The 26,876-nt window shown below is 47.1% G+C and overlaps 8 protein-coding genes and 2 long non-coding RNA genes across 11 annotated transcripts; 6 read left to right on the forward strand and 4 right to left on the reverse strand.

The window, feature by feature from the left end:
* Window positions 1-271: 271 nt before the first annotated feature.
* LOC9633020 lies at window positions 272-2,508 on the reverse strand. 2 transcript variants are annotated; one of them, XM_024672636.1, is made up of 8 exons: window positions 2,078-2,508; window positions 1,955-2,022; window positions 1,750-1,883; window positions 1,566-1,701; window positions 1,126-1,509; window positions 924-1,057; window positions 576-873; window positions 272-508 (listed from the first exon to the last, which is right to left on the reverse strand). In XM_024672636.1, exons 1-8 carry the CDS (start codon window positions 2,400-2,402, stop codon window positions 455-457), a joined length of 1,533 nt encoding a protein of 510 aa, XP_024528404.1. In that variant the 5' UTR covers window positions 2,403-2,508; the 3' UTR covers window positions 272-454. The 2 variants fall into 2 exon arrangements, with proteins under 2 accessions (XP_024528404.1, XP_002961301.2); XM_002961255.2 differs by having other exon boundaries at window positions 272-873.
* Window positions 2,509-12,426: 9,918 nt separating this feature from the next.
* On the forward strand, window positions 12,427-14,022 carry LOC9633021 (pyruvate dehydrogenase (acetyl-transferring) kinase, mitochondrial). Its single transcript, XM_002960608.2, has 6 exons — window positions 12,427-12,742; window positions 12,826-13,075; window positions 13,159-13,336; window positions 13,403-13,547; window positions 13,601-13,814; window positions 13,876-14,022. The coding sequence occupies exons 1-6, from the start codon at window positions 12,491-12,493 to the stop codon at window positions 13,944-13,946; spliced, it is 1,110 nt and encodes a 369-aa protein (XP_002960654.1). The 5' UTR covers window positions 12,427-12,490; the 3' UTR covers window positions 13,947-14,022.
* LOC9633022 lies at window positions 13,992-15,945 on the reverse strand. Its single transcript, XM_002961257.2, has 5 exons — window positions 15,019-15,945; window positions 14,544-14,965; window positions 14,302-14,495; window positions 14,178-14,244; window positions 13,992-14,123 (listed from the first exon to the last, which is right to left on the reverse strand). Exons 1-5 carry the CDS (start codon window positions 15,920-15,922, stop codon window positions 14,064-14,066), a joined length of 1,647 nt encoding a protein of 548 aa, XP_002961303.1. The 5' UTR covers window positions 15,923-15,945; the 3' UTR covers window positions 13,992-14,063.
* On the reverse strand, window positions 15,928-17,144 carry LOC9643111 (sorcin). Its single transcript, XM_024664645.1, has 10 exons — window positions 17,032-17,144; window positions 16,908-16,966; window positions 16,794-16,834; window positions 16,693-16,724; window positions 16,579-16,607; window positions 16,464-16,500; window positions 16,351-16,407; window positions 16,221-16,297; window positions 16,094-16,167; window positions 15,928-16,024 (listed from the first exon to the last, which is right to left on the reverse strand). The coding sequence occupies exons 1-10, from the start codon at window positions 17,113-17,115 to the stop codon at window positions 16,005-16,007; spliced, it is 510 nt and encodes a 169-aa protein (XP_024520413.1). The 5' UTR covers window positions 17,116-17,144; the 3' UTR covers window positions 15,928-16,004.
* Window positions 17,145-17,498: 354 nt separating this feature from the next.
* Window positions 17,499-18,986, forward strand: LOC112349184 (pentatricopeptide repeat-containing protein At4g02750-like). Its single transcript, XM_024683137.1, has one exon. It carries the CDS (start codon window positions 17,499-17,501, stop codon window positions 18,984-18,986), a length of 1,488 nt encoding a protein of 495 aa, XP_024538905.1.
* A 60-nt stretch (window positions 18,987-19,046) lies between these two features.
* LOC9633023 (mitochondrial import receptor subunit TOM40-1) lies at window positions 19,047-20,817 on the reverse strand. The gene is made up of 11 exons (XM_002961259.2): window positions 20,548-20,817; window positions 20,417-20,498; window positions 20,268-20,367; window positions 20,116-20,211; window positions 19,995-20,045; window positions 19,878-19,943; window positions 19,720-19,821; window positions 19,582-19,650; window positions 19,449-19,532; window positions 19,305-19,400; window positions 19,047-19,248 (listed from the first exon to the last, which is right to left on the reverse strand). The coding sequence occupies exons 1-11, from the start codon at window positions 20,729-20,731 to the stop codon at window positions 19,192-19,194; spliced, it is 987 nt and encodes a 328-aa protein (XP_002961305.1). The 5' UTR covers window positions 20,732-20,817; the 3' UTR covers window positions 19,047-19,191.
* Window positions 20,818-20,927: 110 nt separating this feature from the next.
* Window positions 20,928-23,633, forward strand: LOC112349205 (pentatricopeptide repeat-containing protein At2g35030, mitochondrial-like). The gene has a single exon (XM_024683220.1). The coding sequence runs from the start codon at window positions 20,928-20,930 to the stop codon at window positions 23,631-23,633; it is 2,706 nt and encodes a 901-aa protein (XP_024538988.1).
* A 17-nt stretch (window positions 23,634-23,650) lies between these two features.
* On the forward strand, window positions 23,651-25,096 carry LOC9633025 (GDT1-like protein 3). Its single transcript, XM_002960610.2, has 9 exons — window positions 23,651-23,821; window positions 23,892-23,918; window positions 23,987-24,106; window positions 24,186-24,284; window positions 24,345-24,417; window positions 24,469-24,551; window positions 24,595-24,681; window positions 24,746-24,805; window positions 24,859-25,096. The coding sequence occupies exons 1-9, from the start codon at window positions 23,771-23,773 to the stop codon at window positions 25,045-25,047; spliced, it is 789 nt and encodes a 262-aa protein (XP_002960656.2). The 5' UTR covers window positions 23,651-23,770; the 3' UTR covers window positions 25,048-25,096.
* Window positions 25,097-25,195: 99 nt separating this feature from the next.
* LOC112347134 lies at window positions 25,196-26,040 on the forward strand. The gene is made up of 4 exons (XR_002992670.1): window positions 25,196-25,275; window positions 25,321-25,542; window positions 25,605-25,763; window positions 25,813-26,040. It is a non-coding gene; the product is annotated as an uncharacterized LOC112347134 (long non-coding RNA).
* A 65-nt stretch (window positions 26,041-26,105) lies between these two features.
* LOC112347136 lies at window positions 26,106-26,773 on the forward strand. Its single transcript, XR_002992672.1, has 4 exons — window positions 26,106-26,167; window positions 26,219-26,269; window positions 26,316-26,414; window positions 26,486-26,773. It is a non-coding gene; the product is annotated as an uncharacterized LOC112347136 (long non-coding RNA).
* Window positions 26,774-26,876: the final 103 nt, after the last annotated feature.

A 26,876-nucleotide genomic window follows, 5' to 3' on the forward strand; every position in this document is an offset into this window, starting at 1 on the left:
CTGATGAAACTGCAGCGACATTCCTTGGGGCAATGAATACTGGTGATAGGCTCAAAAGGAAATTCAGATCTGTGAGACAGTTTGTAAGTGCAGCTCCCTCCATTCAACGGCTAAGTTGCGAGATCTATTAGCTCAAAATTCAGTCCATGCTTACTGCTTACTTTGTGAAGCTCGCTCTTTACTGAGTCTCCATGCTCACCTCTCATTTCAGCCTCTTCTCAGGCCACGAGTGTGGCATTGCTGCTTGGTAAAGCGTATGCTTGTCCTGTTGTTTTTCAGCAAGTTTGATTGGTAAGAGCTTGTATTATACCCACAGAAGCGAAGTCACCATCACCCGTGCCACTTATTCGGTAGCAAGTCACCAAAACCTTGAACTTATCATACAAAGCCCCACTGTTGCTGTTAGCCAGGAATCTTTTCTCACTCTGGTCAATCAAGTGATCATTTCCTCACCTCATTCGTTTTGCGGACTTTTTTCTCTTTGATATCTTCTCCGGTCCAGCAACAACTGAGAAGCCGCCATTAGATGAATTAGGAGGATTGCTATCTGGAGGAGCGGGTGATTGAGCTCCTACCAAGAACTTCTCCGACTTCGCTTCGAACAGGGAGTGTTCCTTTTCTTTTGCCGGATCAAAAGCCACCGAGATCGTCTTCTTCCCATCGTCATCACCTCGTGCTGCTAAGAATCTGCTAGAACTGCCGGCCTCGAAACCGCTCGCGGAGGGAGAAGAAGTTAGCGATGGAGCTCCACCACCACCAAAGTTCCCCTCGAGAATAGAGCTAGCTTTCTCGACCCGTGCAGCGAACTTGTCGATATCGGAGGCTGTCCCATTGGCAAATGAAACCGTAACGCTTCTGGTCTTGGTCTGATCCCTGCTGACAACCAAGACTTAAGAGCTGCTGGAGTTTAGAAAAAGGAATACCTTGTGATGACGGAGGGGGGCGATGGTATCTTTGGTGTTGGCGGCTCTGGACCAGAGCGAGAGCGTGTTGAAGGAAATGTGAAACTCGAAGAAGTTGACAATCCAGTCAGCGGCGCCAAGCCACCACGCTTCGTCTGGAGTAGCAACACAACGGTTACGAAATGGTCGCACTGGAAATGAAGAAAGAATGATAGATACTTGCCTTGTAAAGGGGTGGATTCTCTGGAACTGTATCTGTCGAAGAAAGCACATTTTCTGCCGCCGTAACTCTTTTTCCAGAAGAAACCCTGCTCGCTTCGGTGGTTTTTCTCGCGTCAAGGTCCCTGAAAGGACTTTTCTCCAGTGTGTCAAGGATTCTCCCAGCAGTGCGCGTTGATTGACTAGGCGCGGACAGCTTGAAACCTGTCCTCTCTTTTGTCTTGCGGAAGCAAGTCAAGTCCATCGAGTCGGCATGAGGCTTCCTCTTTTGCGCAACGCTCGGCAGGATACTTGGACCTCTAAAACTCATCGAACCAGTCGGTGAGAGATCCTTCGTGCCACGCGCCAAAGGCGAAGAGTTTTCGGCACTATCCCGCTTCTTCAAAAGCTGCAAAGAAAGCGTAGCGTAGAATTTATCCAAGCAGAGAATGTAAAATACATTACCTCGCGACCACCTGAGATTGGAACCTGAATCGGCGTCCACCGCTGAGCTCGAGACACACTAGTAGACGGCTTGCTTACATGCTCGTCCCCGTAAAACCTCGATCTGATGAGCTTGATGTAGCGCTCACATTGCTCCCTGTGCCGCACAAAGTTACTTCGTGATTGAAAAAAAAGAAGAAACTACCTTGTGAGCTCCTTTTCAACAAGAATGCTCTCAAGGTCATCAGCTTCCACAGGATCACAGGGACCATTCTCGACCCTGACAGGATCACACGGCCCATTCTCAAGCCGGGCATCGTCACGATCATCCTTAGCCACCTTCACAGCGAGAAACAATAAACTAGTAAAGGAAAGAAAAAGAAAAACCAAGAAGAAAAAAACCAGACTACCTGCTCGTTCGAAGGGAACGCTAGTTCCAAAGAAGGTATATCATCGCCAGTTCCATCCAGTTCCACTTCTGCAAGATCAAACCGCAACTTCACAGAAACCCAAAAGAGATCAAACAAACCCACCAGCATTTGGCCGAGGAGGAGCTGCGATAGCCGGAGCTTGGCGCTTGAACAGTGAAGTGTACAAAAATGTAGCACTCTTGGTTAGAATCCTAGATGCCGAGCCTACAATTCTGCCTCCAATCCATCCTTCCTTGCTCTCCGCGAGCGCTGCCGCCTGCCTGGGATGCCTTGCGGCTGCCGCTGGCCTCTCATACGGCGTGCTAATCCTCGCGCTGGACGAAGAACCTTTCTTGAGCTTGAGCTTGCTGCTACTACCGCCGCTACCCGCGTAAGGCGTCCTATCCCCTACCTCCGGCGGCGCCATGGACGATTCATGCCCTTCCATGAAGAACCGCGATTGATCTGGCGCTCATGGCGCGCGTGGAGTAGGAGGCATCGCGCGCCACCGTGCTAAAACCCTAGCTCCTCACAAATGACTAAACCACTCACAATGCGATCAATCGAAACAAAGAGACGCCGTTGGATCGAACAATAGAAGCCCTAAAACCCTAAAAGGAATGGGGGCAATTTAACCCACGGGTAAAAAGTTATGTACAAATAACTTTGTCAAAATGGAAGGGGGCCTAATCTAGGCCGTCCGCTTCCGTATCTAAAATCATCTCCAATCTTCGTCCTCTTTAGATAGCTCGCGATGGGCTGAATCCCACTGTCCTCCACCAGCATCGCCACGGCCTCTGGAGTATCAGGCCCAAAATCTGTCAGCCGAGGCCCCCAGTAGTGGTTCATCCTCATCTCCTCCTCCTCCGCCACGATCGTCGCCCCAATCCTCATCACAAACTTGTGTGGATCGAAGGTCGTCACGCCCTCGGTCAGCGCTGGCCGAAAGATCGGCTTCTGGCGGCTATGGAATCCCGGGATCGTGCCCTCGCTCTCGCGCTTCCTCCTCTGGTAGCGCTCGATCACCCAGTTCCCCGGATCGCCCATTGGATTCCCCATGAAAAGCATACACTGTAACAAGATCTGGGACACCTCGCTCGTGCCTGTCGTTCGCAAAAATCTGGCCAAAAATCCCGGATTCGTGTCCGTGGGCGAGAATGGGTACTCGTCCACATCCATCTCGATCGCCCAGACGCCGGATCGATTGTAGTTCGCGAGGAAATGGGCGTAGGAATTGTCCTGCTCGTAGTGGAAATCCGAGCCCTCGAGCTTGGGGAAGAGCGAGTAGAAGCGGTGGTATGTGAGAGCGCCGGATTCCACATATGGCCGGAGACTTTCTTCCTGGGACTCGGATTCATCGTGGGCGGTGTCATACCAGTAGATGTGCTCCACCCCTGCGCTGCCCATGTAATCGATCCACTGCCGGCATTCGAAAGACGTGATGTTGAACAGATCCGCCGCAAACACCCTGTTGAAGATCACTGCGACGAGGAAGAATCCATCGCGCTTGTGTCCTTTGATCGAGGGGGCGCCCGAATCGCTCCCAAAGTGGACGATTAAGCCCGCAAGAAATATCAGCCATGCTACCAAGAGAAGTAAGCATTTTCTGCCTAAATCGCCGCAGCCATTGCCATGCCAAGACGATCGTCCCGGGGAGAATCGCGCCATAGCTGCTAGCTTGCGCTCGTGCGATGGATCGATAGGGTTGGGTCCGCCCTCGATCAGATGAGATCCATCTCTAAGCTCATCGCGTAAATCTGAGTAATCTCCTCTGTTCAGCAAGCTAAGGGTCAACGTGGAAATTATATCAGAAATCCAATTGAATATCAAATGGTTTGGAGTGCAATCGTGCCAACCACCGTTAACAATATCCTTAATAGTCAATAGTTGATTTTCTTCTTTATGTTGGTGGTGTAGATCTTTTCTTAAACAAGCAGAAGAGAGAGAGAGAGAGAGAGGTGATTGTGAGAAAAATAAGCCAAAGGGGACCCAAAGTCTTTCTTAATTGTCCATGTTCTCAGAAAACAAAATCTTAGACTATGTATTCTTTCTTTCTTTCTTTTTTCCTTTTTCTCTTTCACTTTTGCATTTTGTGTATGCAAGGGGCCCTCCCTGCTCCGGAGTGTCCAAGACACATACTTTTTGTGCTATTGTTTAATTCTATCCAAAAATTTAAAACATCTATGCCGGGTAGTAGTATTACTGCACGGTTTTTGGAAAAATATTTGCGAGCACAGCCTCCGTTAAGATTCATTTCTCTCCTATGTGGCAGAAACCGGCGCTTGTTCCTCTCTTTCCTACGTGGCTCTTATGTGGAACTTGACTTGCGCTTATGACATGGTCCCGAGATGGCTGGCGTAGAAGGATCCAAAGATTTAAAGCACTACAAGTCTTCAAACGAGAGTGGAGCACCTGATATCACTCCCCAGCGAGTGAAAGGAATGGAATCCAGCAGAGTTAGAACTAGCCCAACTGGGTTTGAGCGGGGCGAGCAAACCCACCCTCAAATGTTAAACCACGGCAGCCATCCCTGGACGGATTTATGCAAGGCGAATTATTAAAATGTATGCTGCGCTTTAGGGTTTGGCGGCGGGTAGGCGCAAAAGAATGACAATCCAGTTGCCGCTCTTGTACATCGACATGAGGGCTGTGGACTTCAGTACCCCGAAGCTGGCTGCTAAACAAATTGCAAGACAGATGGACTTCTTGGCTCCTTGGTGTGTCATCGGCCCTTCTAAAGACGATCGGGCCTGACGTTCAGGGGCGTAAACGTTGACGAGCTTTCTCCATCTGCCAGATGAAGAACCAGTGAAGGACTTGGGCTCTGTCATGGGCTGGTTTATGAGCCTGGCGATTGAAAACCAGCACAGGAGGCCAATTTTCGTCATCGATGAAGCTGACAGGTTGAAGCAGTGGTCCAACAATGATGTAGCTACTCTCCTGGGATGGTTTGTAGCCATGACAAAGCAGGACCGGACTGCGGTGGTGATTATGTCCAGCTCCGGTGACTTTTTTCTGGAACAGTGGTTCCAGAGTCATAAAAACGTTCCGCAATGGAAGCCTGGGGCACTTTAGTGAAAAGAATGGACATTTGTGGCTGCCCTTTTGCTGCTTGAGAGCTGTGTGTTCGACCTGGGATTCTAAAAGGCATGGTAGTGGCTGAGTTGGCCAAGATTTATTTGGGACTGGAGCATGGTCGCGGCTGGGAACAGGCCAAGTTCAGGGAGGTGATGAAGCTCATTGTGGCGCATGTTTGACGCCGTGTCTTCAACGGGGATATCGTCGAGTGCCTGCAGCAGGTCAAAGCCATGCTCTCTTGCAACCTGATAAATGTTCGGCTGATTGGTTTACGATGACCTCGAGGACTTCCACAAACCTGCCAACGTCTGTGACTTTATCATGGCAAGGTCTCCTGCTGTCGCTATGAAAATGTTTTGTGCCGGTGAGTTTGACGATCTGACGGTTAAATTTTAAGATGTATGTATATTCTTAAATAAATTTGTTTTGCCGTTTGCTTTTCAATACAAACATGATTTTGATAAGACTTTTCTTGTTAGATTGTTGATGTTGATAATATATGGCAAATGAGCAACAAGCATTGCCCCAAATGGTATGTTGCTCTATAGCTCGCAGAGGTCCTGTGCTACTCAAGTCGAGAAAGAGGTCAATGCCAATCTCTCTACCAAGATCAAGCTAAAGTTTCTGGAGATAGGGATGACTTGAGCTCGAGCTCTATATACCAGGGACATGTTTGGTCTCGTGGATCTATATGTGAAGTCCTCGACTGTTGCTGGGTTTTTGTATGCACCGATACACCTTTGTACTTGTCCTTTATATAAGAGCAGTTTTCTAGGGCAGGGAAAAGCTATGGAGCGGCCGTGGAGTTCCTTAAAGCAGTCATGGAATTCTCAAGGAGAGGCGTGAAACCTGACTGGATAGAGGTGGATTATGGGCCTTATGGCATCCATCGACATAAGGATTGTAGGCCTAAACAGGTTAAATCTCAAGAGGAGTTGGAAGAGATTGACAAGAAGAAGAAGGAGCTGTGGGAATTGGAAATGTATTTGGCACTATTTGCCCCGGTTAGCTATGTGACTCATTTTCGGGACAAGTGGCACTAGAAATTGTCCACCGGACAATACACTGACAATAGACCATCCACTGGCTAAAGAGTCGAGTCATATTCTGCAGATGTCACTTGCAGTGGTTGTCGTCGTGTTGATGGGCCCAGCAAGGCAAAAAATTGATGCCCTTCAGGCCCTTTTTGAGACATGTGTTTTTCCAAAATGCCCTTTAAATATCCAAAATTTCTTTCACAATAGAACAAAATATTCTTTCAGAATATTTTCTCTTTCTTAATGGACAAATGAATATTCCAAATTAAATACAGTGTTTCTCTAGACATCTTCTCTCAATTGATTGGAGTTTAGATTGCAAGCCATAATTGTCTTGTTTAGGGTACATTTTTATAGAGAAGAAAATGGAAGGGCAGTAAGAATCTTCATCCAATTCTAGAAGGTATGCATATTATACATTGAACCTTTTCTATTTCCATGCATTTAACTTATAGATCTTAGGAAAATGCATGGCCCATTGCTGAACTAACTTAAGAAAGCCTAAATAACCTTACAGGAAATATAAATGGAAGAAGATTATACATCAAAAAAGCAATGGCCACTCAAAAGATTCTCAACCAATTGGACTCTTTGCTATCCTTGGGCTTTTAATAAAACTAATGACAAAGGTAAAATAGATTTAAACTTTTTCTTTTCTTAATTCTTTTACATATGGGACTTGAGATTTTTTTGTGCTTGGTGTATCTAAGCTATGAAAACAAATGTTTTTACTATAGTAGGATCTACTACTATTCAATTGGGAAGTTTGAAAGATCATCATAATTTTAGTGATCATGCAGCTTCAAAGAGGGATAGAGATTAGAAATGATGATTTGAAAAAGACAAGTAAGGGAGAATAAAGGCATCAATAAGTAATTTGATTTCACAGGAGGAAAGGAAGATTATATAAGATTATGAAAGTGAGTCATACTTGTGCTACTCTAAACATACCATTACACAGATTTGAGAGGCTTTGTGAAAGTTATAAGAAAATTAGTATTTCAAATTTCTGAAGTGGTGGTGAATAATTCTTACACGAATCCAATTTCAAGGCAAATTGCTGGATAGATTCAAACCTTATTATCTAGTTTTTTTTTATCTACTACTGAATTTAGAAAGCTAGAGTACTAGATATATGGATAAATTATTTCTTATGTTTTGAGTTATAAGGAGATTCCTTGTAAGACTAAAGTTTTGGATTTAAATGCAATATTAAATATACAAAGAGGATCACTTGAAAACTACAAAAATATTGCAAAAAAATACATTCAGGAAGTGGTTAATAGTCTTAACTAACATTTTGAAAATCTCTCATTTTTCAACAATTTAAAGACTTTTCATCTTTGTTCAATTTTGGATGATTTAACAAAGAGGAGAAAACAAACTCGACTTCAGCTAAAGAGACTTTTCAACAAAATTAATTATAATCAAACAATTGTTAACATAAAAGTTATGTAAAAGCTAAATGATTTTATTGGGATACTCAAATCAACTAAAGGAAAAACCATGGATAATGTTTGGTATAACTATAAAGATGAAAAGCTTTGGTGGAGTATATTTCTAAGTAAGAAAAAAAATTTATTCAAGTTTAATTTTAACTTATATATTTTCAAATCTTATAAAGCTATAACAACTTTGTATGACAATTCTAATTAATACTATTCTATGCAAAAGAGGATTTTTTAGATAAAATGACATAAAAATAAAGTTAAAAGTGGATATACTTTGGAGATGTTGAAGGTATTGATGATGATATTCATGAATGCTTCAAATTAAGATGATGTGGATTGGTGTAAAGCATTCCATATTTAGAATGCATAGAAAAATATATATTTATATAATTAACATTTCACTATAATTTTTGGCATTTTTTATCAATGGGAAAAAAAATTTAGCCTTTTTAAGATGAAAGGTAAATCAAAAAACTATTTTTCATTTGAAAGTCAAACCTTACCTTTTAGATTTATGCCATACAGCCCAAAGACAATCTTCAACTAGTGCTTCTAATGTACTATATAAACCTTGCATGATTGGTTGCATTTGTGCATTGAAAAGAAAAAATCCTCGTGGGAGAAGCTCAAATATTGTTTATTGGGTCTTTTTGGTTTTACAAATGGCATGTATTGGTTTTGGGGTTAATTATGAAGAGGATTCTATAGGGTTTTAGCTACTCCTCTATGATTACAAAATCTAAAATGACACCATTTGCCATTTACTAGGGTTCCATAAGTTTGATAAAAGGGCTTTTATACCTTTGTCATTTTTTACTTTCTTACTCTAGTCACTTTTACTTTAATTTAATTTAGTGAATTCATAGGTTTATTATCTGTTTTAATAAACTCTTTCTAGCCTCTTCTGGATTTAAAGCTTAAACTTTTTGTGCTTTGCAACATGTACTCAACAACAACTCCTCTTGCAATTTAATCAGTCCACAGATGCCATAAGGCTAATTACGCTTCATGCCTATCTTTTTGAATTCCTTGGCTGCTTCTTGAACTCCATTATTGATTCCACGAGTTCTTCTAGGAATTATTGAACCATCATGCCAGGACACAACATAGTCAATCTACAATTGTTATGTAGGCATTGCAAAGGCATTTGACATAGTACCATGTGCAAAATTATTCTAGAGTTTAATGGAACTACAAAACTCATCTATATCATCCAACTCTTTTATGCAAACTTCAGAAGCAAGACATTGGAGTCTGGCAAGGATGCTTACTATCCCCCCATGCTTTTTGGACTATCCATTGATGGACACAAGTAACTCTTGGCATAGTGAGAACTCTCTACCATCCAACTGGCAAGGATTGAAAGGGATTCTTTGAAACATCATGATTCCATTGTTGGTTCTCCCAGACTCAGTGATTGCATATTCCTCTATCTACTACTTAGAGACAACAATAGCTACAAGACCAAATTAACATTTTGCATGGAGAATGAACTCCAACTCAACCTTAACAAGACCAAGATCATGGTCTTTGGCCCCAACCAAGAGGTGACTTTTCACTACAAAGGCCAACAAATAAAATATAAGTATATTAGGTATGTTGTCCATTGGACCAAACCATGGAAATTTGAAGTTGAGGAATGCAAGAAAGCAGCCACATGCCCACTCAATCATACTGCTTCAGAGCACATGTCACCAGCTGGGAGGTCAAGAAAACATATTACTTCACAATAGCAGTGCTCTAGGGAGCTGAAATGTCAAGGCTAGGAATGACACCAAAAGGAATGGGACAAAATGGAAATGGTGCAATACAACTTCAACTTGGTACCATATGGAATCATGATCATGGAGAAAAGCTTGTTCTAGTGAAGGACAGTCCTCCATATCTGAAAAGTAGTAACTTGTAGACCATGCCATTGCCAAGTCCAACTCAGGTAGACTCCAATGGCTGGTGGTTTGACATGAAGTGGTGGATTGCCAAACTTGGAATGAACTTTGAGATCCTTGAGAGAAATGCATAATACAGCACCTGGTTGCCCCTTTGCCATGCTCACTCCTCACTTCCTTTGTGGCGTGCTTAGGCACACCTAGCTTTGTGCCCTAAATGTTGAATGACTAACTTTAAATTAGTAACATTAAGATGTTGTTAACAGATATTTTAATGACTATAATTTTATAATTAGCTAGTGAATGAACGGCTATAATTTATAAGTATATAACCTACACTAGTTTAGGTTTTTCCTCATTGTGTTTTATATTTGTGCTTCTTATATTTTCTTTCTTATTTTATTTATTTTCTTTAGTATTATGGCTAAATTGAAATTCAAGATAGTATTTTTTCTTTTTCCGATCTTATTGAGAGAACTAATAGTAAAGTAAATTCTTTTACTTTTTGTATTACAATTATTTTCTTCCAGAAGAGAGAGAATGTGAAAGATATCATCGACCAATGAGATATCGATCGATGCAGTGAAAAAATCCCTTCCTCACCATGGTACAACAAAAGGATTATACAGCTCTTACTTTCAAGAATATATTTGGCAAAAAATATATATTGAAAGAAAGAAAAATGCATTTAATATTCTATATAGTCATATTAAGCTATACAATCAAGATAATACTGTTTGAGTAGAATAAATAGTATATTTGATTTTTTTACTTTTAAATACTTAAAAATAATTAAAAATAATATACTAGAACAATCTTTATTTTATAGTAATGATGGCATGCAAATCCAAATAACCCACCCTAAATAAAAAGGGTTCTACCCAAGATCCCATACATTGCACTCGTAAAATGGATCAAGGTCCAGGAAGCCCACACAAAATATGACCCCATGAGATCAATTCACACAGATCAGCACTTTATGATTAGCTTTCCCCTGCGAGGCAACGCATTCGGGTGGGAGCTCACTGCCTACTCACGACTTTGTCCAGTGTGCAGCATGTCCGTGGAAACGGTCACATATGTAGTGCACGAATGTCCAGGATACCCGGAGCTCAGGGACACACAGATCTCATGGGATGGATCCGTGGCCAACATCCTAGGCACATGAGAAACACAATACCAATTGCCAGGTTTTTGGAACACAAGCGAATTGGCACTTAACACGTCTGTGAAACATGTTAAGCCTAAAAAACCCTTATGTATATCTAATCACATGGATGTAATGTGGAAAGCCAATATCCCAGAACAGCCTCCGAATCCATACTGCTTCTTTCTGTCACAACATTGTACTCCACGTCACATGTACTACCATTCTGCTTCTGACTGTGCCACGATACAACATTAGAAAACTTAGAAATGTACTCAGTTGTCGACTGCCTTCCCGAGATTTCTAAATTAAAGCACTAGAAATCTTCAAACGAGAGCAGAGTGCGCACCTGGTATCACTCCCCAGCGAGCAGAGGGAGCAACCCCACCCTCAAATGTTAAACCAAACATTATGCACGAATTATTAACATGGCGATGACGTCGATGACGGTTTCTTTGACAGGCGCAAAGAAATGACCAATCTGCTCTCACAGATTGAAATAGGCCTCAACTGCATAGGGCCAAACAATTCTGGAAAGTCTCAAGCACCTTAGGAAGTCTGCTCAAAGCCCAGTTGCCGCTCTTCTACATCTACATGAGGGCTGCGGACTTCAGTACTCTGGAGCTGGCTGCTAAACAGATTACAAGACTGTGAACTTGGGCTTCTTGTCTCCTTGGTTGTCATCGGCCCTTCTAAAGATGATTGGGGCTGACGTTTAGGGGCGTAGACGTTGATGCATCGAGTTTTCTCCATCTGCCAGACGAAGAGCCAAAGAAGGACTTGGGCTCTGTCATGGGCTGGTTTATGAGCCTGGAGATTGAAAACCAGCACAGGAGGCCAATTTTCGTCATCGATGAAGTGACAAGTTGAAGCAGTGGTCCAACAATCCTAGGATGGTTTGTAGCCATGACAAAACAGGACCGGACTGCGGTGGTGATTATGTCTAGCTCCGGTGACTTTTTTCTGGAACAGTGGTTCCAGAGTCACAAAAACGTTCCGCAATGGAAGCCTGGGGCACTTTAGTGAAAAGAATGGACATTTGTGGCTGCCCTTTGCTGCTTGAGAGCTGCGTGTTCGACCTGGGATTCTAAAAGGCATGGTAGTGGCTGAGTGGATCGAAGGCGAATGTTTTGCCATTTGCTTTTCAGTATATGAAGGCAAGCTTCGTTTCTTGTTTTTCTGTTTCTTTTTTCCCAAACATGATTTAAGACTTTTCTTGTTAGAATGTTGATAATATATAGCAAATAGCATTGCCATGCGCACTTGCTATAGAAAGGCAAGCCCGTCAAAAACAACAGCTTTGGCCTTTCTTTCTTTCTTTCGAGAGTCGAGCTTGCAATGCTTTGACTACTTAGCAGTAGTTCAAGCGAAGGAAGTTAAGATGACTAACAACAACAATGTAAAGAATGTTTTTGCCTTGTTCGTCACTGCTTTAAAACTTGGTGCTTTCCATCAAATGGCTACGGATCCGGAAGGTGACTGATCTTGAGAGTCTGTTCTCGGTCTCGGATGGAGAGTAGCAATATACCGCTCATATATTTATTAGGTTTGTTTCACAGCCATAATGTATTTGTACATGTATTGAGTTTCTTCTTCTGGCCTATTAAGGAAATAAAACACTTTCAATTTCATTAGCATGGTAAATTATGTGCTTACTAAATATGCAATGCAAGTTCACTCTTGGTCCCTCTAGTCTTTGTGCTCATCACATAAACGTTCTGCCCCTTATTTAGATTCACAATTCCTTAGCAAAATTAAGAAGAAATTCTTTTTCTCCCTTATTCCTTGTACAATGCCAGGTGGACTGTTTTGAAACCACTAGTTTTTCTCAAGGCTGCGATGCTGTATTTTGATCGACGGCGGAGGTTCGCGCACCTTCGCAATGATCGATCTTATTTTCGTTTGCTCCTAGGCTAGGGCGATCAATCGCTTGATCCATGGCCGCGACACGCCGGGTCGCCGACAAGATCGCTAGGAACATCTATGACGACATCTACAGGTGTAGTTTCAAGCATCAGATCGGTGTCAATCTCAAGCTGATGATGGATTTCGGCGCATTCCCCACGGAGAAGAATCTCCTCATCGCCGCGCAGTTCTTGCGGAGGGAGCTGCCCGTCAGGCTCTCGCACAAGGTCGTGGAGCTGGAAAATCTTCCATTTGGTCTCTCATCTAAGGCGCCAGTTCTAAAGGTTTGGAGTTCTTTTTTGAGGTGTATGGCGTTTTTTCCTCTCGTGAATAACTCCGGCTGGAAAATGTTCATGATCGGCGGCAGGTTCGAGATTGGTACGTGGAGTCTTTCAAAGAAATTCACGGATTTCCAGAGATCGTGACCCCCAGCGACGAGCTCGAGTTCACGCAGCTAATTCACGACGTGAAAGAACGGCACAACCATGTCATTCCAATGCTTGGCTTGGGCATCCAAGAACTCAAGGCGGAGCTTGGATCAACCACGCAACTTCCAGAGATTCACCAGTTCCTCAACCGGTTCTTCTTGTCCCGGATTGGGATTCGCATGCTCATCGGTAAGTAGTCTCTCTTACGCGTTCTTTGGCTATTGTTCTAAGAGAACTCTGTGTAAGAACTTTGGATGGTTTCTCTTTCGCAGGACAGCACGTAGCACTCCACCAGAAAAATCCTCCCGGCTACATTGGCCTCGTCTCCACGCAAGTTTCTCCGGTGGAAGTGATCCACAATGCTGCGTCCGATGCACGGGCGATGTGCTCGCGGATTTACGGCCGCTCTCCAGACGTACACGTCGTTGGCGATAGCGGTTTGAAATTCGCGTAAGGATAGAACCTTTTTGTTTTCTTCCTCGTTTTGACTCGCGCTTATCTCTTGCACCTTTATAGCTACGTGCCGACGCATTTGCATTGGATGGTCTTTGAGCTGCTAAAGAATTCCTTACGGTCAGTCCAGGAACGTTTCTCTACAGCTTCCAAGACTCCTGCCGTGAAAGTCATCGTCGCTGGTGGCACCGAAGACGTAACCATTAAGGTAACTCAGAGCAAATCTCCACAAACTTGATCATCAAACTCCTGGTTTTACAGATATCTGACGAGGGTGGTGGTATACCCAGAAGTGAGCTTCCAAAGGTCTGGAGTTACTTCTACAGCACTGGTGAGATTCCACTGCTGGACCAGAACAGATTTCTTGAGCAACCAAGCGATGCCATGGCTGGATATGGCTATGGACTGCCAGTCACTCGTTTATATGCGAGATACTTTGGGGGAGACTTGCAGCTTGCGTCCATGGAAGGCTATGGTATAACATTCTCGTGTCAAAAGCTTTCTAAAACTCTAAAAAAAAATCTGTTTTTTTTCAGGGACTCAAGCTTATCTCCATCTCAGCAGGCTTAAGAATACAAAAGAGCCATATGATGTTTTGTGCATATAAATGCACTAAAGTTGTAGACAAATTTTGTATATATATAACATCAGATGAACTCAAAGTTTGGAATCTCTTTATACCATGAAAACTTGGAACTTTACAAGAATTGGTACAAACTATCCATCAATCTCTCTTGATTCCTTCAGCTTTTTCTATGTTTCTCCACTTATCTTTAAGATCAACCTGTTGAAAACAATCACTTCTCTGGGAAAAAAAACATAATCCCACCAAAATTACCTCAGTCCTATTGTCAAATACGTCCAGGTTGCTCTGCAAGATGGCCTTCCAGCGACCTTTCCCAAAGCTGCAAACAAACGTAAAAGCTCAGTGGAGGAAAAAGGAGATAAACAAAAAACACTACATTTCCACTCCTTTCCGAAGTGCTTCTTCCTCTCGTGCCGTCCACCGCTTGATTTTCCTTCTCCGAAGCAAAGAGACTTTTGGTTCGATTTTTTGCAAAGGCGAGGGTGCCTTTGTGCTGCTACTGGGAAGATTTACGCGCCTAGAAGCCGACGGGGAGGTGTCCTCCTCAATGTCATCGTCGTCGTCGTTCCACTGGAGAGTCACCGTGAGCTCTGTCAGAAAAATGGAAAACATGCCTACCTCACGAGTTCGAGCGGTATGGTTTCGTTCCATCATGCTCATTTTCCCTTTGCCAGCCGCATTTCCAAGAGCTTGTGCTTGTTGCTCTTGCTGCTTCGAAGTAAGGTTTGCATCCAGTTGAGCTCTCTCTTCCTGTCGATTCCCACTTCCACTTGGCTGGGGTGGCTCATCAGGCTGAGCTTCCTGCTGCTGTTGATCTGGCTGACCCTGCTGGTTCAAGGACCCGTTCGCTGTGCTCGTATCTTCTCTTAAGCTCCGTGCAACCTCGACCGCCTCTGGAAGAGGATCGCGAACTTGCTTCCTGAGATTATACCGACTGGATTTTAGCTCGTTCACAGCTTTATCCACGGCCGGAGTCTGCAAAGCCTCTGACTCGTAGCACCGTCGTCTTAGCCTTCGCGTAACTGGTCTCTCAGATTCGCCTAAAAGCAAAACTCCCATAACTAGAAAAAGAAAAAGAAAAAAGTGAGCTTACCACTCCACGGAGGACGACTCATCTCTGCTTCTTCTCCATCCAAGCTTGCCAGCAGCGTCTTCCTCACTCGCTTCTTCTTTGGATCAGCACCACCATCGCTGTTATCCTCACACTCCCGGGGACGCTTCTCTCCACCAGGCACGTACCGTCCATTGACGATGTCCTCGTCCACCTTTTCCAGCAAAACCTGGCCAACATCTTCCCACGCGAGAGCCAAGAACCGCTTCACAAGCTCATCCACCGTCTCCCTCTTGTTCTCTGCCAGGATAAACTTCGAAAGCCTGTGGTTGGCCTTGAGGCTCCAGAGATCACACTTGATGTTGTTCCCTTGGCAAAAGTCGGGCTCCTCGGTGTCCTGGACCACATCTCCCCAGTGCCTGTCCAGAGCGTCGGTAAAACCCTCCCAGTCCTCTTTCCCGTCTCTCAAGTGCTGCAAAGCAAGCTCCGCCTTGACGAGAACACCCACCTTCGACCACATAGAATCCATCTCACGCCTCCGCCATCGCCTCCTCGTTTTCTCGTCGCCACCTTGCTGCCCTTCTTCTCGATCCACCACTCCCACATTTTCTTCCTCGTCTTCTTCTTCCTCTAACTCCTTCCTAGTCTCGTCTCTAGCCAGCCGCTCCAGGCCTTGCAGCGCGAACAAATCCCTCTCGGCGTAGCACCCGGCCTCCACGTCCAGCGACAGCAGCTTGAGAATCGCCAGCTTCTTGATGAAAGGAGTGTCGGGGATGGGGATCGCTTCCAGCAAGCGCGTGGCGATGGAGAAATCCTGGCAGTTCTTGAGCACGTACTCCCAAATCCATTCCTCCTGCTTGCTGTGCTGCGTCGCCTCCTGTGTGCTACACTGCCCTTCCCCGATCAGTCTACCATACGCTACAGGGAGACTAATTCCTCTTCCCATGCCCAGCTCCTTCCACCTCTGCCCTAACCCTAAATTTCTTTCTTTCTTCCCCCTTGTTTTATTCTAAGTCTCTATTGTTCTTTCACATTCGCAAGTTTCCACCTGAGAAAGAAGAAACACACAATGAGAGCGAGAGAACCAAACCAATCCATGGAAAATTTCCAAGCTTACCGCAGTAGACGAATTGATTGAAATCCAGAGTGATTCTTCCTTGGCGAGTTGTGTCGAAGGCATCAAAGAGGTTCCTGGTTAAAGAAAGAAAGAGTTTTTTAGACGAGAGGAAGAAGAGATCCTTCACCTGGCTGATTGCAAGTAGATGCAAATCGAGATGAAATCGTCCAGACGAAACTGGCCTGTTCGCTTGTGATCGAAGCTCTGAGAAAACCTGCGGTGAGCAAGCATGGCTTGGAATTCTATAAGGTACTCGCCTGGCATGCCATGAAAAACGATGGTTGATCCAGAGCGTATCCAGCCTGCGCCAAGGCCTATCGCAAAGATCAAAGGCGAAGTTGGCAGCAAAGAACAAGAACGCAAAAAGTACCTTGTGCATCTCACTCAATCCGAGAACTCCACTTCCTCTGAAAGAAAAAAAACAGCGATGGAAGAACTCGTGAGAACTAGAAGTTCTTCCCGGAAGAAGATGAGCTCCAGACTACCTGCTGCTGGCTGTGAAAGCATTTTGGACCTGGTGTAGTGCACAGCTTGTTTGGATTTTTTTTCCCCGAATTTTCAGCCAGGGAAAGGGAAAAGAACAAACAGTCTCCTCTTACCAGGGATAAGAACTTGTGAAGATTCACGAACTCTGCCAGGGATAAAAGAAAACAAACAATTTGATCGATCATGACATCGAATTTCCAAAGAAAGAGATTACCTTCGAATGACATTGTCCCGTTTTGATCCCGGTCATACATTCTGTGAGGAGAGAGAAGAGAAAAAGGAATTCACGCATCACTGTTTGGAGAGATCTAGCGCCAAGGAAGCTGACCTGATCATCTGAGCTACCATGGACTGGGAGAATCGAAGATTTCCGGCAGCCAGTGCCTCCTGCAGCGAAAATTTTCAAATTCGAGCTCGAAATTTGGCGAGATCGCGCATTCCAGAGCACAGACCTGGAGCTCCGTCACGTTAATCGAGCCAGATTGATCCACATCCACCGACTGGAACCACACGCGCAGCGCCTCCGTGTCCGCCATACCCACGAAGAATTAGGGCTATTCCTAAGCTTTGACATTTTCTTCTCTAGGGAGATTCTCTAGGTAGAATTTTCTAGGCGCGAAGTTTCGGTCAACCTGGGTTTTGGATGCGTCAAGATCTTCTGGAACTCATCGATTCCTGCGGCAGCTTGTCCGAGGCCACCGAGATCCACGCGCTCGCCAAGCGAAATCTCCGCAGGGCCGATACCTTCGTCCACAATCGACTGATCCAAATGTATGGCCGGATCGGGAGCCCGGCGATGGCGCGCCAGGTTTTCGACGAGATCGCCACCAGCAGCAGGGATTCCTTCTCCTGGGTTTTCATGTTCTTGGCATACTCCAAGAACGGGCATTTCGACAACGCGAGAGAGATTTTCGATTCGATGCCGGGGAAAACTCTCGTGGCCTGGACCGCGATGCTGGGTTCTTGTGCCGACATTGGAGATCTTCACGGCGCCAGAGAGATCTTCGATAGAATGCCACTCTGGGACGCACTGTCATCGAACACGATGCTTTGCGCATTTGCCCAAGCCGGGCATTTTGAGGAAGCATGGCAATTGTTTCTGGGAATTCCACACAAGGATCTTGTGATATGGACTTCGATCCAGGCAGCACTCTCTCAAAAATGTAATCTGGTCGATTCGAAGTGGGTCTTCGATGCGATGCCGCAGTACAATCTAGTTTCCTGGAACTCCATGCTTGCAGCATATGCCCGTGCTGGGCATTTTGGAGAAGCCCAGCGATTCTTCTCCCAGAGTATGCCAGAGACGAACTTGGTCTCTTGGAACTCACTGCTCCAGGCATTCGCGCAGGGAAATCGTCTAGATCTTCTCCGGGAGTGCTTCGATCGAGCAATGCCCCAACGGGACGTGATCTCGTGGACGACTGTTCTTGGCGCGTATGCCCAATCGGGACTATACCAGGAGGAGGTTGAGGAGATCTTCGCGAGGATGCCCGAGCACAATCTCGTCTCGTGGAATGCGATCCTCGCCGCCGCGACGCACAGCCAGCGATCGCGGATCTTTGGTCGAATGCCTCGGCATGATCTTGTCTCGTGGAAGACGATGCTTTGCTCGTATGCCCAGGCCGGGCATACGCGCCAAGCGCTGGATTTCTTCTCTCGCGGGATGCCTGCGCACGACCTCGTGAGCTCGAATCTAGCGCTCTCGCTGCGAGCGCAAGAGGGCGATTTGGAGCAAGCCCAGCAGCTCTTCGATCGAATTCCAGCCCCGGATTCCTTCTCCTGGAACACGCTCTTCAGCGCCTACGCTCACAGCGGCCACTTCCAAGCCGCCAGGGATGTGTTCGATCGAAACGCGATGAACAGGGACGAGATCTCGTGGGCTTCGCTCATCGCAGCGTACGCGCAGCAGGGGCACGTCGATCGAGCGCGCCAGATCTTCGACAGAGTCCCAAAGCTCGATGGAGTAGCGATCTGGAACTCGATGCTCGCCGCGTACGCACACCACGGCAAGGATCCTCTCGACGCTTTCAGCCTCGTGAGTTCCATGGCGGCGACGTTCCAAGCGCCGCCGGATGGAGCAGCCTTCGCGGCAGTGTTGATCGCGTGTAGCCGCGCCGGGGATTTGGAGAGAGCCCAGGAGTTCTTCGCGTCCATGGTGAGTGACTTCCAGATCGAGCCGACCAAGCAGCACTACTGCTGCGTGGTGGATCTCCTGGCAAGGTCGGGATTCCTTGACACTGCCAGGGACGTCGCGACGAGCATGCCATTTGCTCCAGACGCTACCGAGTGGACGTGCTTGCTGGGAGCCTGGAAAAATCACAAGCTCGAGCAAAGAGTTAGAGACCAAAAGAGACCAAAAGTTTGTAACGCAAGCTTCTCACGAACTATAAGACTGCTTGGAACGTAGTAGTCTGTCCTTGCTTATTACCGCGGCCGTGTTATATAGCATAGAACTACACAAGCAAAAGGAAAGGAACGAGGAATTGAATTGCTTACACTAAGCTAGCAGAAGAAGGAAGCGTACTTGCGGGACGCTCTTCAAAATCTGGCGGACGGGCCACTCCCTGGTTTTAAAGACTCAAACTTGTCCGAGAAAGAAAAAAGAATCTCTGTCACTCCCCAACCGTCAACCCGAAACCAAACTTGTAGTCTTTTTTCCAGTGATCAATCTGGGCAGCCAGCAGCACGGGAGTTAGCAAGTATTGACAATGGCGGCGATGCAAACCTCCGCCGACAGGAGAAACGTAACGCCGACGTTGAGTCTTTCCTCCAAGAAAGCGGCCACGCAGCCGTTTGTGTCGAGCCTGCCTCTCACACGACTCTGCCGCAAAAATGCATGAAGAGCTGCTCAAATCTAGAAGCGACTTACCTGTCGCAAAATGTAGTCGTAGCCAATGCTTGTTATGGCTTCCTTCGTGAGCGCGTTGTATAGAAAATCCGTCGCTAAGTTCACCTGGAAGTTCTCGTTTGATTAACGGAGAAAAGAAGAATTTCTTTTTTACCTTTTGCGACACCCTTTGAACATAAGTTAATGACACCATTCCCGTGGTCGCAACTTGACCAGTGGCAATCTGGAAAGCCAACAAAATGAATCATAGATAGACTTCGACTTGGAAAAATACAAGGAAAAGAGAACTAACCACTTTATCGTTGCTGTAGCGCGCAGCAAGTCCAAGACCAGATTTTCTTTGGTGACCAACCCAAAACACCTCACCGCCGAGAGCTAAGCTAGGAGTGATGCTCTGGAAGTCAAAAACCACATTGAGAAAATCTTTCTTCGAAACCACGGCCACTTTACCTGTATATAATTTGCTCCATAAAATGCTCTGTTGCCAAACTGGAACTGCGTTTGGTAGTCTTTGCCCTGCATTTCGACTCTTAGAAAAGTAAAATAACATAAAGATTGGAGGCTGACCTTGTAGTCGAACTGGAACATTCCCTGTGAAAAGTGTGGCTCGTTGGTTAACTGCCATGGACAAGAAACGCATTAGAAACGTCTACAAATGCCCGAAGGAGATGCAATCGTTATATCGTACCTGGGCGTTCAGCCTCATGGAGAAGTTTTCCGTGAAGTCGGCTTTCACACGGGCATTCAGCCTTCCATCCGTTAAAACTCGTCCTACAAGAAAAAGCTGGCATTCCAAGACACTCAGCTAGATTTACCAAAAGATTTGAAGAGAGAACAAACCCGCGGGCTCAAGAAGTTCGCACCAAATTCATAGTGCGCGCTGGGAACTTTGACGATTTGCGGGGATTGCTGTGGAACTTCTATGGATCCCATCAAGACACTGTAAAGATTGGATTTTTACAAGAAATATAAAAAGAAAATCTTGATACCTGTGGCTCAGAGAGAACACCTCATTCAATGGCCTGTTGAAATCGAATCTTAGGCCCTCGAAGAGATCTGGCTTCAAAGCCACTGGAAGAACACGCGATGAGACAATGCAGCCATGGAAATCGCTACTTACTGGACACCTCCCGCTGGATTTCCTCGTACTTGACAGGGCACGGGAGATTGAAGTAGTCGACCTTAGCATCTGGCTTCTCATCCTCCTTAGCCGGGGGAGCTGCTGGGGGCTGCGGCGAAATCTTGTCCGGCGTCGCAACTGGCGGAGGCGGCGGCGCGGCAGCGTGCGATAGATTGCTTCCCATTTCCCACACCGGATTTGGAGCTGCGTGAGCGGCTCTCTCAGACCTCCATAGCTGCCCGGGCACGCGAAAGCGCCTAAACCCTAGGGCAATCAAACACCAAAAGTTAGGGTTAGGGTTTTGTGGCCATAGCTATAAAATCTTTGCCCCCGGGTTCGAATCTCTTTATAAGCGCCCTCTAGATTCGTTTTCCCAATGCATGAGGCATGGCGAGGCATTGAAACGAGCTGATTTGCGCGAGGCCGTGCGGCAAATCGAGCAGCAGCGGCGGGATCCGGATGGAAATCTCTGCGCGTTTCTCTTGCGGCAGTGCGCCGGATCCAAGGCGCTGCTCGAGGGGCGGCGAATCCATGCCGTGCTCGCCGATCATGGCATGGATTCACAGACCCTACTGGGGAATCTCCTCGTTCACCTGTACACCAAATGCGAGAGCTTCCAGGAGGCGCGATCGGCATTCCAGCGGCTGTATCGTCCCAATGTCTTCTCGTGGAATAACATGATCGTCGCCTACACCCATGCCGGCATGGTGGAATCGGCGCGAGAGATCTTCGAGAGCGCGCCACAGAGGTCTGTGGTCACCTGGAACACGATGATCCAAGCGTATGCGCGAAACGGGCATATGGATTGCTGCCTCTGGCTTCTTGACAGGATGCCGGAGCACGACGCAATCTCCTGGAACACGGTGATGAGCGTGCTCCAAGATCTCGACCACGCCATCGATTTCTTCCACAGGATTCCTCACAGGGATCACATCTCCTGGAACGTCTTGATGAACGCTTTCGCGCAGAGCGGGCGAGAGGATCGCGCGGGGCTTGTGTTTGAGAGGATGCCAGAGCTGAGCGTTCTCTCCTGGAACATTGCGATTCAAGGCTATGCGCTAAAGGGACATCTGGAAGAGGCCAAGACGCTGTTCGATCGAATGCCCGAGGAAGACGTGGTGGCTGGAAACGCGATGATCGGGGCGTATGCCCAGCACGGGCATCTGGGAAGAGCGATCGCGGTGTTTGATCGCATGGAGCAGCGCAATGTGATCACTTCCACTTCGATGATGGTGGCGTTTCTTCACGGTGGCGAGCTCGATCGAGCGCGCTGGTTCTTCGATTCCATGGCAGAGAAGAGCGTCGTGACTTGGAACGCGATGATCCACGCCTATGCCCAAGCCGGGGATATGGATCACGCGAGCAAACTCTTTCGCGAGATGCCCACCCGCGATGTGCTATCTTGCAACGCGATGCTCACCGGCTATGGCCTTTGCTGCGACGCCAAGAGCGCGCTCCAGATCTTCGAGAGAATGCCGCAGCGAGGAACCTCGTCTTGCAACGCGATGTTTCGAGCATTCGCTCAGAACGGCGAGCTCGATCGAGCGCGGGAGATCTTCCACTCGCTCATGCGACACCGCGACGTCGTCTCCTGGAACATCGCGATTGCGTCTTACGCCCAAAGCAGCGATTTCTCCCCGGCAATCGCCCTCTTCCGCAAGATCCCATCCAGGAGCGTTGTCACCTGGAACACTCTCCTCCAATCTCTGAGCGAGAATGGCCGGTTGGAAGAAGCTCGCGATCTCTTCCAGTCGATGCCCGAGAAGGATCACGTCTCTTGGACCGCGATGATCTGCGTCTATGGAGCTCACGCTCGATCGGCGGAGGCGAAGCTGGTCTTTGATCAGATGCCCAGCCGGAGTGTGATCTCCTGGACCGCGATGCTCAATGGCTACTCGAGCAGCGGAAAGATCGAGCTCGCAAAGCTCGCCTTTGATCGAATGCCACACTGGACTCTTGTCACGCTCAACTCGATCGTCTCGTCGCTGGCCCAGAGCAAGTTCGTGATCGCCGCGAGCCAGATCGTGGAGAGCATGCCCACGCGCGATGGAGTAACTTGGAACGCGCTCCTCGCTGGCTACGCCCAGCTCGGCCAATCCATCCGCGCGAGATCCATCTTTGACAGGCTCCCCGAGCGCGATCTCATGAGCTGGAACACGATGATCCAGGCGCATGGCATCGCGCGCGAAGCTCTGGAGGCCAGGGAGCTCTTCGATCGAGCGCCCGAGCGAGACGTGATCTCCTGGAACACGATGATCAACGCGTACGCGCTGAGCGATCGCGGCGAGCTGGGGCTGGAGCTCTTCCGGCTCATGGATCTCGATGGATCGGCCAGGCCCGACGTGACGACGTTCGTGAGCGTCGTGGAGGCGATTGCGAGCGCCGCGGCGATCGCCCAGGCGCGGATCATCCACGCGCTGGTGGTGGAATCTGGACTGGACACCGACGTGATCGTGGCCACGGCGCTCATCAACATGTATGGGAAGTGTGGGCGAGTGGATCGAGCTCGCGAGATCTTCCAGGCGATGCTGCTGCACGATGGCCGCGAGGTGGTGGACGTGATCAGCTGGAACGCGATGATCGCGAGCTGCGCGAGCAATGGCCACTGGATCGAGGCGCTGGAGCTGTTCTTGGCGATGCAGCTGGACGGGAGGAATCCAGAGGCCGTGACGTTCGTGAACGTCTTGAATTGCTGTAGCCACTCGGGCCTCCAGGAGGATGGATATCGCCACTTTGGATCGATGATCCAAGACTATCACCTCACCCCGGGAGTATTCCACTTTGTGATCCTGGTCGACTGCCTGGGACGAACTGGGCGGCTAGACGAGGCCGAGGAATTGATGGAGACGATGCCATTCCAGCCCAATGTGGTGGTGCTCACCACTCTCCTGGGCGCTTGCAAGAACCACAAGGATGTCAAGCGCGCTAAACGCATCGCCAGGAAGCTCGTAGCTATGGAGGAGCAATCCGAGTGTCCGGCGGTGCCGTATGTGCTGCTCTCTAACGCCCAGGCCGACGATTTGGACCAATCCATCCCCGAGATTTGCCAAACGATCCAAGACCAAGACGCGGAGGAAGAACCCTAACCCTAGAAATAGAAACAGGGCATTTTTTTTCTTGCGTAGCTAGTCAGTGACTGCGATTTTGGGCGCCAAGGCGCCAGATCTGTGCTAGGGTTATGCTGGTAGTGGATCTAAGGATCTGAGCTCTGGGAGCCGGCGCCATGAGGAAGCAGTGGATTTTGATCGCGCTCGTGATGGCGTCGCTGCTTGAGGTGATTGGATTCGATCGAGGCCTGCATTGGCGGCTTGTGTTTCTCATTCCTTTGTGTTTGCTCTTCGCAGTGGGCTCAAGGCTGGCGAAAAGCACAGGTAAGGATACTTTCCTTCCAGATCGATTGATCACTCCCAAAATGCTGCCATTTTTTGTTCTCTTCTAGATTTCTATGGATGAGGCCATGAATTCCACCGGGGCCTTGATTCAAGCACCGGGGATTTTCAGCGGGTATGGTTTGCTCGACGCTGTGTTCTCGAGCTTTTCTATGATAATTGTCAGCGAGGTAACGTTTGCTCGTCCCGGAACTCTCCGTTGCTAATGGTTGCTGCTTTAGGCCTAATTCTTTTGTGCTCCTCTGGTAGATTGGAGACGAGACTTTCATCATCGCAGCTCTAATGGCGATGAGGCATCCGCGAGCCATAGTTCTTTCTGGAGCTCTCACCGCGCTTGCTCTCATGACTGTAAGTTCTCGCAAGCTTTATTTTCTGTTTACTCAGGTGCTTTTATTCTTTTGATAACAGGTTTTCTCCACCGTTCTTGGAAGAATAGTTCCCAATCTTATCTCGCGAAGGCACGTCAATAGTTTTGCCACTGGTATGGATTTCTCTTCGTTCCTTTCTTTTCCTCAGTTTTTCCTTGTTGCAGTGTTGTATACTTTCTTTGGATTGCGGCTATTGTATATAGCGTGGAAGTCGGGCGTCACCGAGAAACAAAACGAGCTCGGAGAGGTACCCTAGCTTTGCTCGCTCATTTCCAACTTCGTTCCCGCAGGTCGAAGAGAAACTGGAAGGCAGCACGCATGGAAAGTCAAGAGTCCGACAATTTTTCACGAGGTTTTGCACTCCAATCTTTTTGGAGGTACGTTTTGGTGTTACACTCCAAGTTTTCATTCGCTGGCTGATCATTTTGCCGGTCGTTTCAGTCGTTCATCCTCACGTTTTTGGCGGAATGGGGAGATAGAAGCCAGATCGCAACGATTGCAGTTAAGTTCGCATTGTTTTTCCTTGATCCAGCTCAAAATTTTCGTCTTTCTAGCTTGCTGCTCACAAAAACGCTGTGGGAGTTACACTGGGAGCGATCGTTGGACACACCGTGTGTACGAGCATTGCCGTCGTTGGCGGTCGAATTCTCGCCATGAGAATATCACAGAGAACCGTGGCGCTCATTGGAGGTCTATTGTTTCTGGGATTTGCTATGAGCTCTTACTTCTATCCTGCCTTGTAGCACGATCTCTACCGTTAATTGACAAACGCCACTTTGACGGCCTCGATTCTTTGCCGTGTGCTATCGTTTTCCCGCCCAGTGCAGAGCTAGCTAGGGCTTTTCGTGGATGAGAGCGCGATGGAGTCGCCGCGGACGGATCCAGCTGCCGGGGATTTAGATTATCAATGCATTCGATCGGAATTCATCGGTGGGCTGGATCTCGCGCGGCTACTCGGCGTCCTGGAGAATGTGAGTGTTTCTTGGTATAAGCGATTCTTTCTCACAGCTCTTCAGGTCCAAATCCATGGCTTCCGGCGGCGGCACTATATTGGCGCGTGGAGGATTTGCTGAAGCGAGCTTCAATCTTTTCCAATTCTCGTGACTGAGGAGTTTTTGGAAGCGCTGGCGAAGCTGTGTGTGATGATCTTGTGACTGTGGATTTCATTCGGAGGGAGGTCTTGTCGTTGAATTTGCAGCTTCTGTTTGCCATCGAAGATCTAAGCGATCATCCTCAAGGTGAGCGGTCGTATGTAGAGATGATGCCTTAGTGATTTTCCTTTTTCTTTCGTTCTTAACAGGCAAAGTTCTTTGTGGGAAGCACTTCATTACTAGGCTTCTGACGTTGGCTTGAAGTCGGGGTCTTTAAAACTCAAGCGTGCTTCTGTGGAGACTCTCTGTGCCTTGATTACTCGATCGGCCGAGAACCAGAAGTTTCTGATACTTCACGTGACTGGATGGTGAGTTCGGCTGTGCATTTCATTTTATGTTTCTAAGGTTTTCATGCAGCTACAAGCTTTTCAAGCTTTTACTCCCGAAGTGTGGAGACTTTCAACTTCAAGCTAGTGCTGCGGAGATACTTTTTCGATTAACAATGGGACACAAGAGGCTCATGGATATAGTTGATGACGATGCTGCGAAGAGGGCAATGCTATCCATGCACGAGATGAAAAGGCCAGATGTCAAGACCGGCATTAGGAACTTCGTTAACTTGGTCAATGAGTCCCTGGGAGCATCGAGAAGGTGAGAGCCCGTGCTTTAGCGTTTATTCTTTTCGAGCCTTACAAGTTTTCATCGATGGCAAAGAACATACTTCTCACGAAGAAGTATGGGTGCATATCGGAGTGGAAACTCACCAAGCAAAGTACGAGAGTGCAATTACAATCAAAGTTGCTACTGACGTCAACCTTTACAGGAGCTGCAGAGATAATGGATTTTGATTTTAAGAACATCAAAGAGATCAAAGGTGAGTTACTCTCACAAGTACGGCTAAGCTAGTTATGATGGTTTAGTGCTCTCCTCGTCATCTTTGGAGCTCGTTATTTGGAAGCCTCAGGACGATGCTGCCGTTCCAACAAGAACTATAGCACGCTTTCGGTTTTCTTTAGAAGGTATACGTTGGTTTTTTCTAATGACCGGTTCTAAAGTCTACATGGATCGGTAAATATTCGTTGCACCTCAGGATTTGTACTGATCGAAAGAGGCTCTTTGAGAAACATGCTAAACAAGTTAAAAAAGAAGTTGCAGTCTCGAGCTCGTGATAAAACTGCTCATATAATAACTTCCACCTCGGAGGCGATCAAATCGAAAATGATACGTGTTGAGCATAATCAGTCCTGTATCTTACACAATCTTACCAACAACAAATGAGAAAGCCAAGAGCTTCAAGATCTGAAAAGCGAAGTAGGATTCTCTCTCTGTTTCTCTGTGTTGTTTCTTTTTACTAAACGAGTTTTTGCTTGGATCAGAGCTAACGCAGAAAAAATTGATTGCGCAAATGCAAAAGAGGGATGATTCTTGCCGTCCGAAAGGTTGGTTGAATGTAGCCGGTTTTAAAACTGCAAGTGTATTAA

Source organism: Selaginella moellendorffii, unplaced genomic scaffold (assembly GCF_000143415.4).
Source record: "Selaginella moellendorffii unplaced genomic scaffold, v1.0 SELMOscaffold_0, whole genome shotgun sequence".
In the NCBI taxonomy this organism is placed as follows: domain Eukaryota; kingdom Viridiplantae; phylum Streptophyta; class Lycopodiopsida; order Selaginellales; family Selaginellaceae; genus Selaginella; species Selaginella moellendorffii.

What these genes read in the sequence shown, in the direction of transcription:
- LOC9633020 (XM_002961255.2), bottom strand. Translation starts at nt 2,402, where the DNA reads ATGGAAGGGCATGAATCGTCCATGGCGCCGCCGGAGGTAGGGGATAGG. An exon ending in CAATCTCAGGTGGTCGCGAG is followed by an intron (nt 1,510 to 1,565) that starts GTAATGTATTTT and finishes CTTTCTTTGCAG; the next exon opens with CTTTTGAAGAAGCGGGATAG. An exon ending in CCCCCCTCCGTCATCACAAG is followed by an intron (nt 874 to 923) that starts GTATTCCTTTTT and finishes GGTTGTCAGCAG; the next exon opens with GGATCAGACCAAGACCAGAA.
- LOC9633021 (XM_002960608.2), top strand. Translation starts at nt 12,491, where the DNA reads ATGGCCGCGACACGCCGGGTCGCCGACAAGATCGCTAGGAACATCTAT. An exon ending in CTAAGGCGCCAGTTCTAAAG is followed by an intron (nt 12,743 to 12,825) that starts GTTTGGAGTTCT and finishes GATCGGCGGCAG; the next exon opens with GTTCGAGATTGGTACGTGGA. An exon ending in GATAGCGGTTTGAAATTCGC is followed by an intron (nt 13,337 to 13,402) that starts GTAAGGATAGAA and finishes GCACCTTTATAG; the next exon opens with CTACGTGCCGACGCATTTGC.
- LOC112349184 (XM_024683137.1), top strand. Translation starts at nt 17,499, where the DNA reads ATGCCGGGGAAAACTCTCGTGGCCTGGACCGCGATGCTGGGTTCTTGT.
- LOC9643111 (XM_024664645.1), bottom strand. Translation starts at nt 17,115, where the DNA reads ATGGCGGACACGGAGGCGCTGCGCGTGTGGTTCCAGTCGGTGGATGTG. An exon ending in ATGGTAGCTCAGATGATCAG is followed by an intron (nt 16,835 to 16,907) that starts GTCAGCTTCCTT and finishes CTCTCCTCACAG; the next exon opens with AATGTATGACCGGGATCAAA. An exon ending in CAATCAATTCGTCTACTGCG is followed by an intron (nt 16,025 to 16,093) that starts GTAAGCTTGGAA and finishes CTTCTTTCTCAG; the next exon opens with GTGGAAACTTGCGAATGTGA.
- LOC9633022 (XM_002961257.2), bottom strand. Translation starts at nt 15,922, where the DNA reads ATGGGAAGAGGAATTAGTCTCCCTGTAGCGTATGGTAGACTGATCGGG. An exon ending in ATACCGCTCGAACTCGTGAG is followed by an intron (nt 14,496 to 14,543) that starts GTAGGCATGTTT and finishes GTGACTCTCCAG; the next exon opens with TGGAACGACGACGACGATGA. An exon ending in TATTTGACAATAGGACTGAG is followed by an intron (nt 14,124 to 14,177) that starts GTAATTTTGGTG and finishes TGTTTTCAACAG; the next exon opens with GTTGATCTTAAAGATAAGTG.
- LOC9633023 (XM_002961259.2), bottom strand. Translation starts at nt 20,731, where the DNA reads ATGGGAAGCAATCTATCGCACGCTGCCGCGCCGCCGCCTCCGCCAGTT. An exon ending in CCATGAGGCTGAACGCCCAG is followed by an intron (nt 20,046 to 20,115) that starts GTACGATATAAC and finishes TGTCCATGGCAG; the next exon opens with TTAACCAACGAGCCACACTT. An exon ending in ACGACTACATTTTGCGACAG is followed by an intron (nt 19,401 to 19,448) that starts GTAAGTCGCTTC and finishes TTTTTGCGGCAG; the next exon opens with AGTCGTGTGAGAGGCAGGCT.
- LOC9633025 (XM_002960610.2), top strand. Translation starts at nt 23,771, where the DNA reads ATGAGGAAGCAGTGGATTTTGATCGCGCTCGTGATGGCGTCGCTGCTT. An exon ending in CTATGATAATTGTCAGCGAG is followed by an intron (nt 24,107 to 24,185) that starts GTAACGTTTGCT and finishes CTCCTCTGGTAG; the next exon opens with ATTGGAGACGAGACTTTCAT. An exon ending in CCGCGCTTGCTCTCATGACT is followed by an intron (nt 24,285 to 24,344) that starts GTAAGTTCTCGC and finishes TTTTGATAACAG; the next exon opens with GTTTTCTCCACCGTTCTTGG.
- LOC112349205 (XM_024683220.1), top strand. Translation starts at nt 20,928, where the DNA reads ATGAGGCATGGCGAGGCATTGAAACGAGCTGATTTGCGCGAGGCCGTG.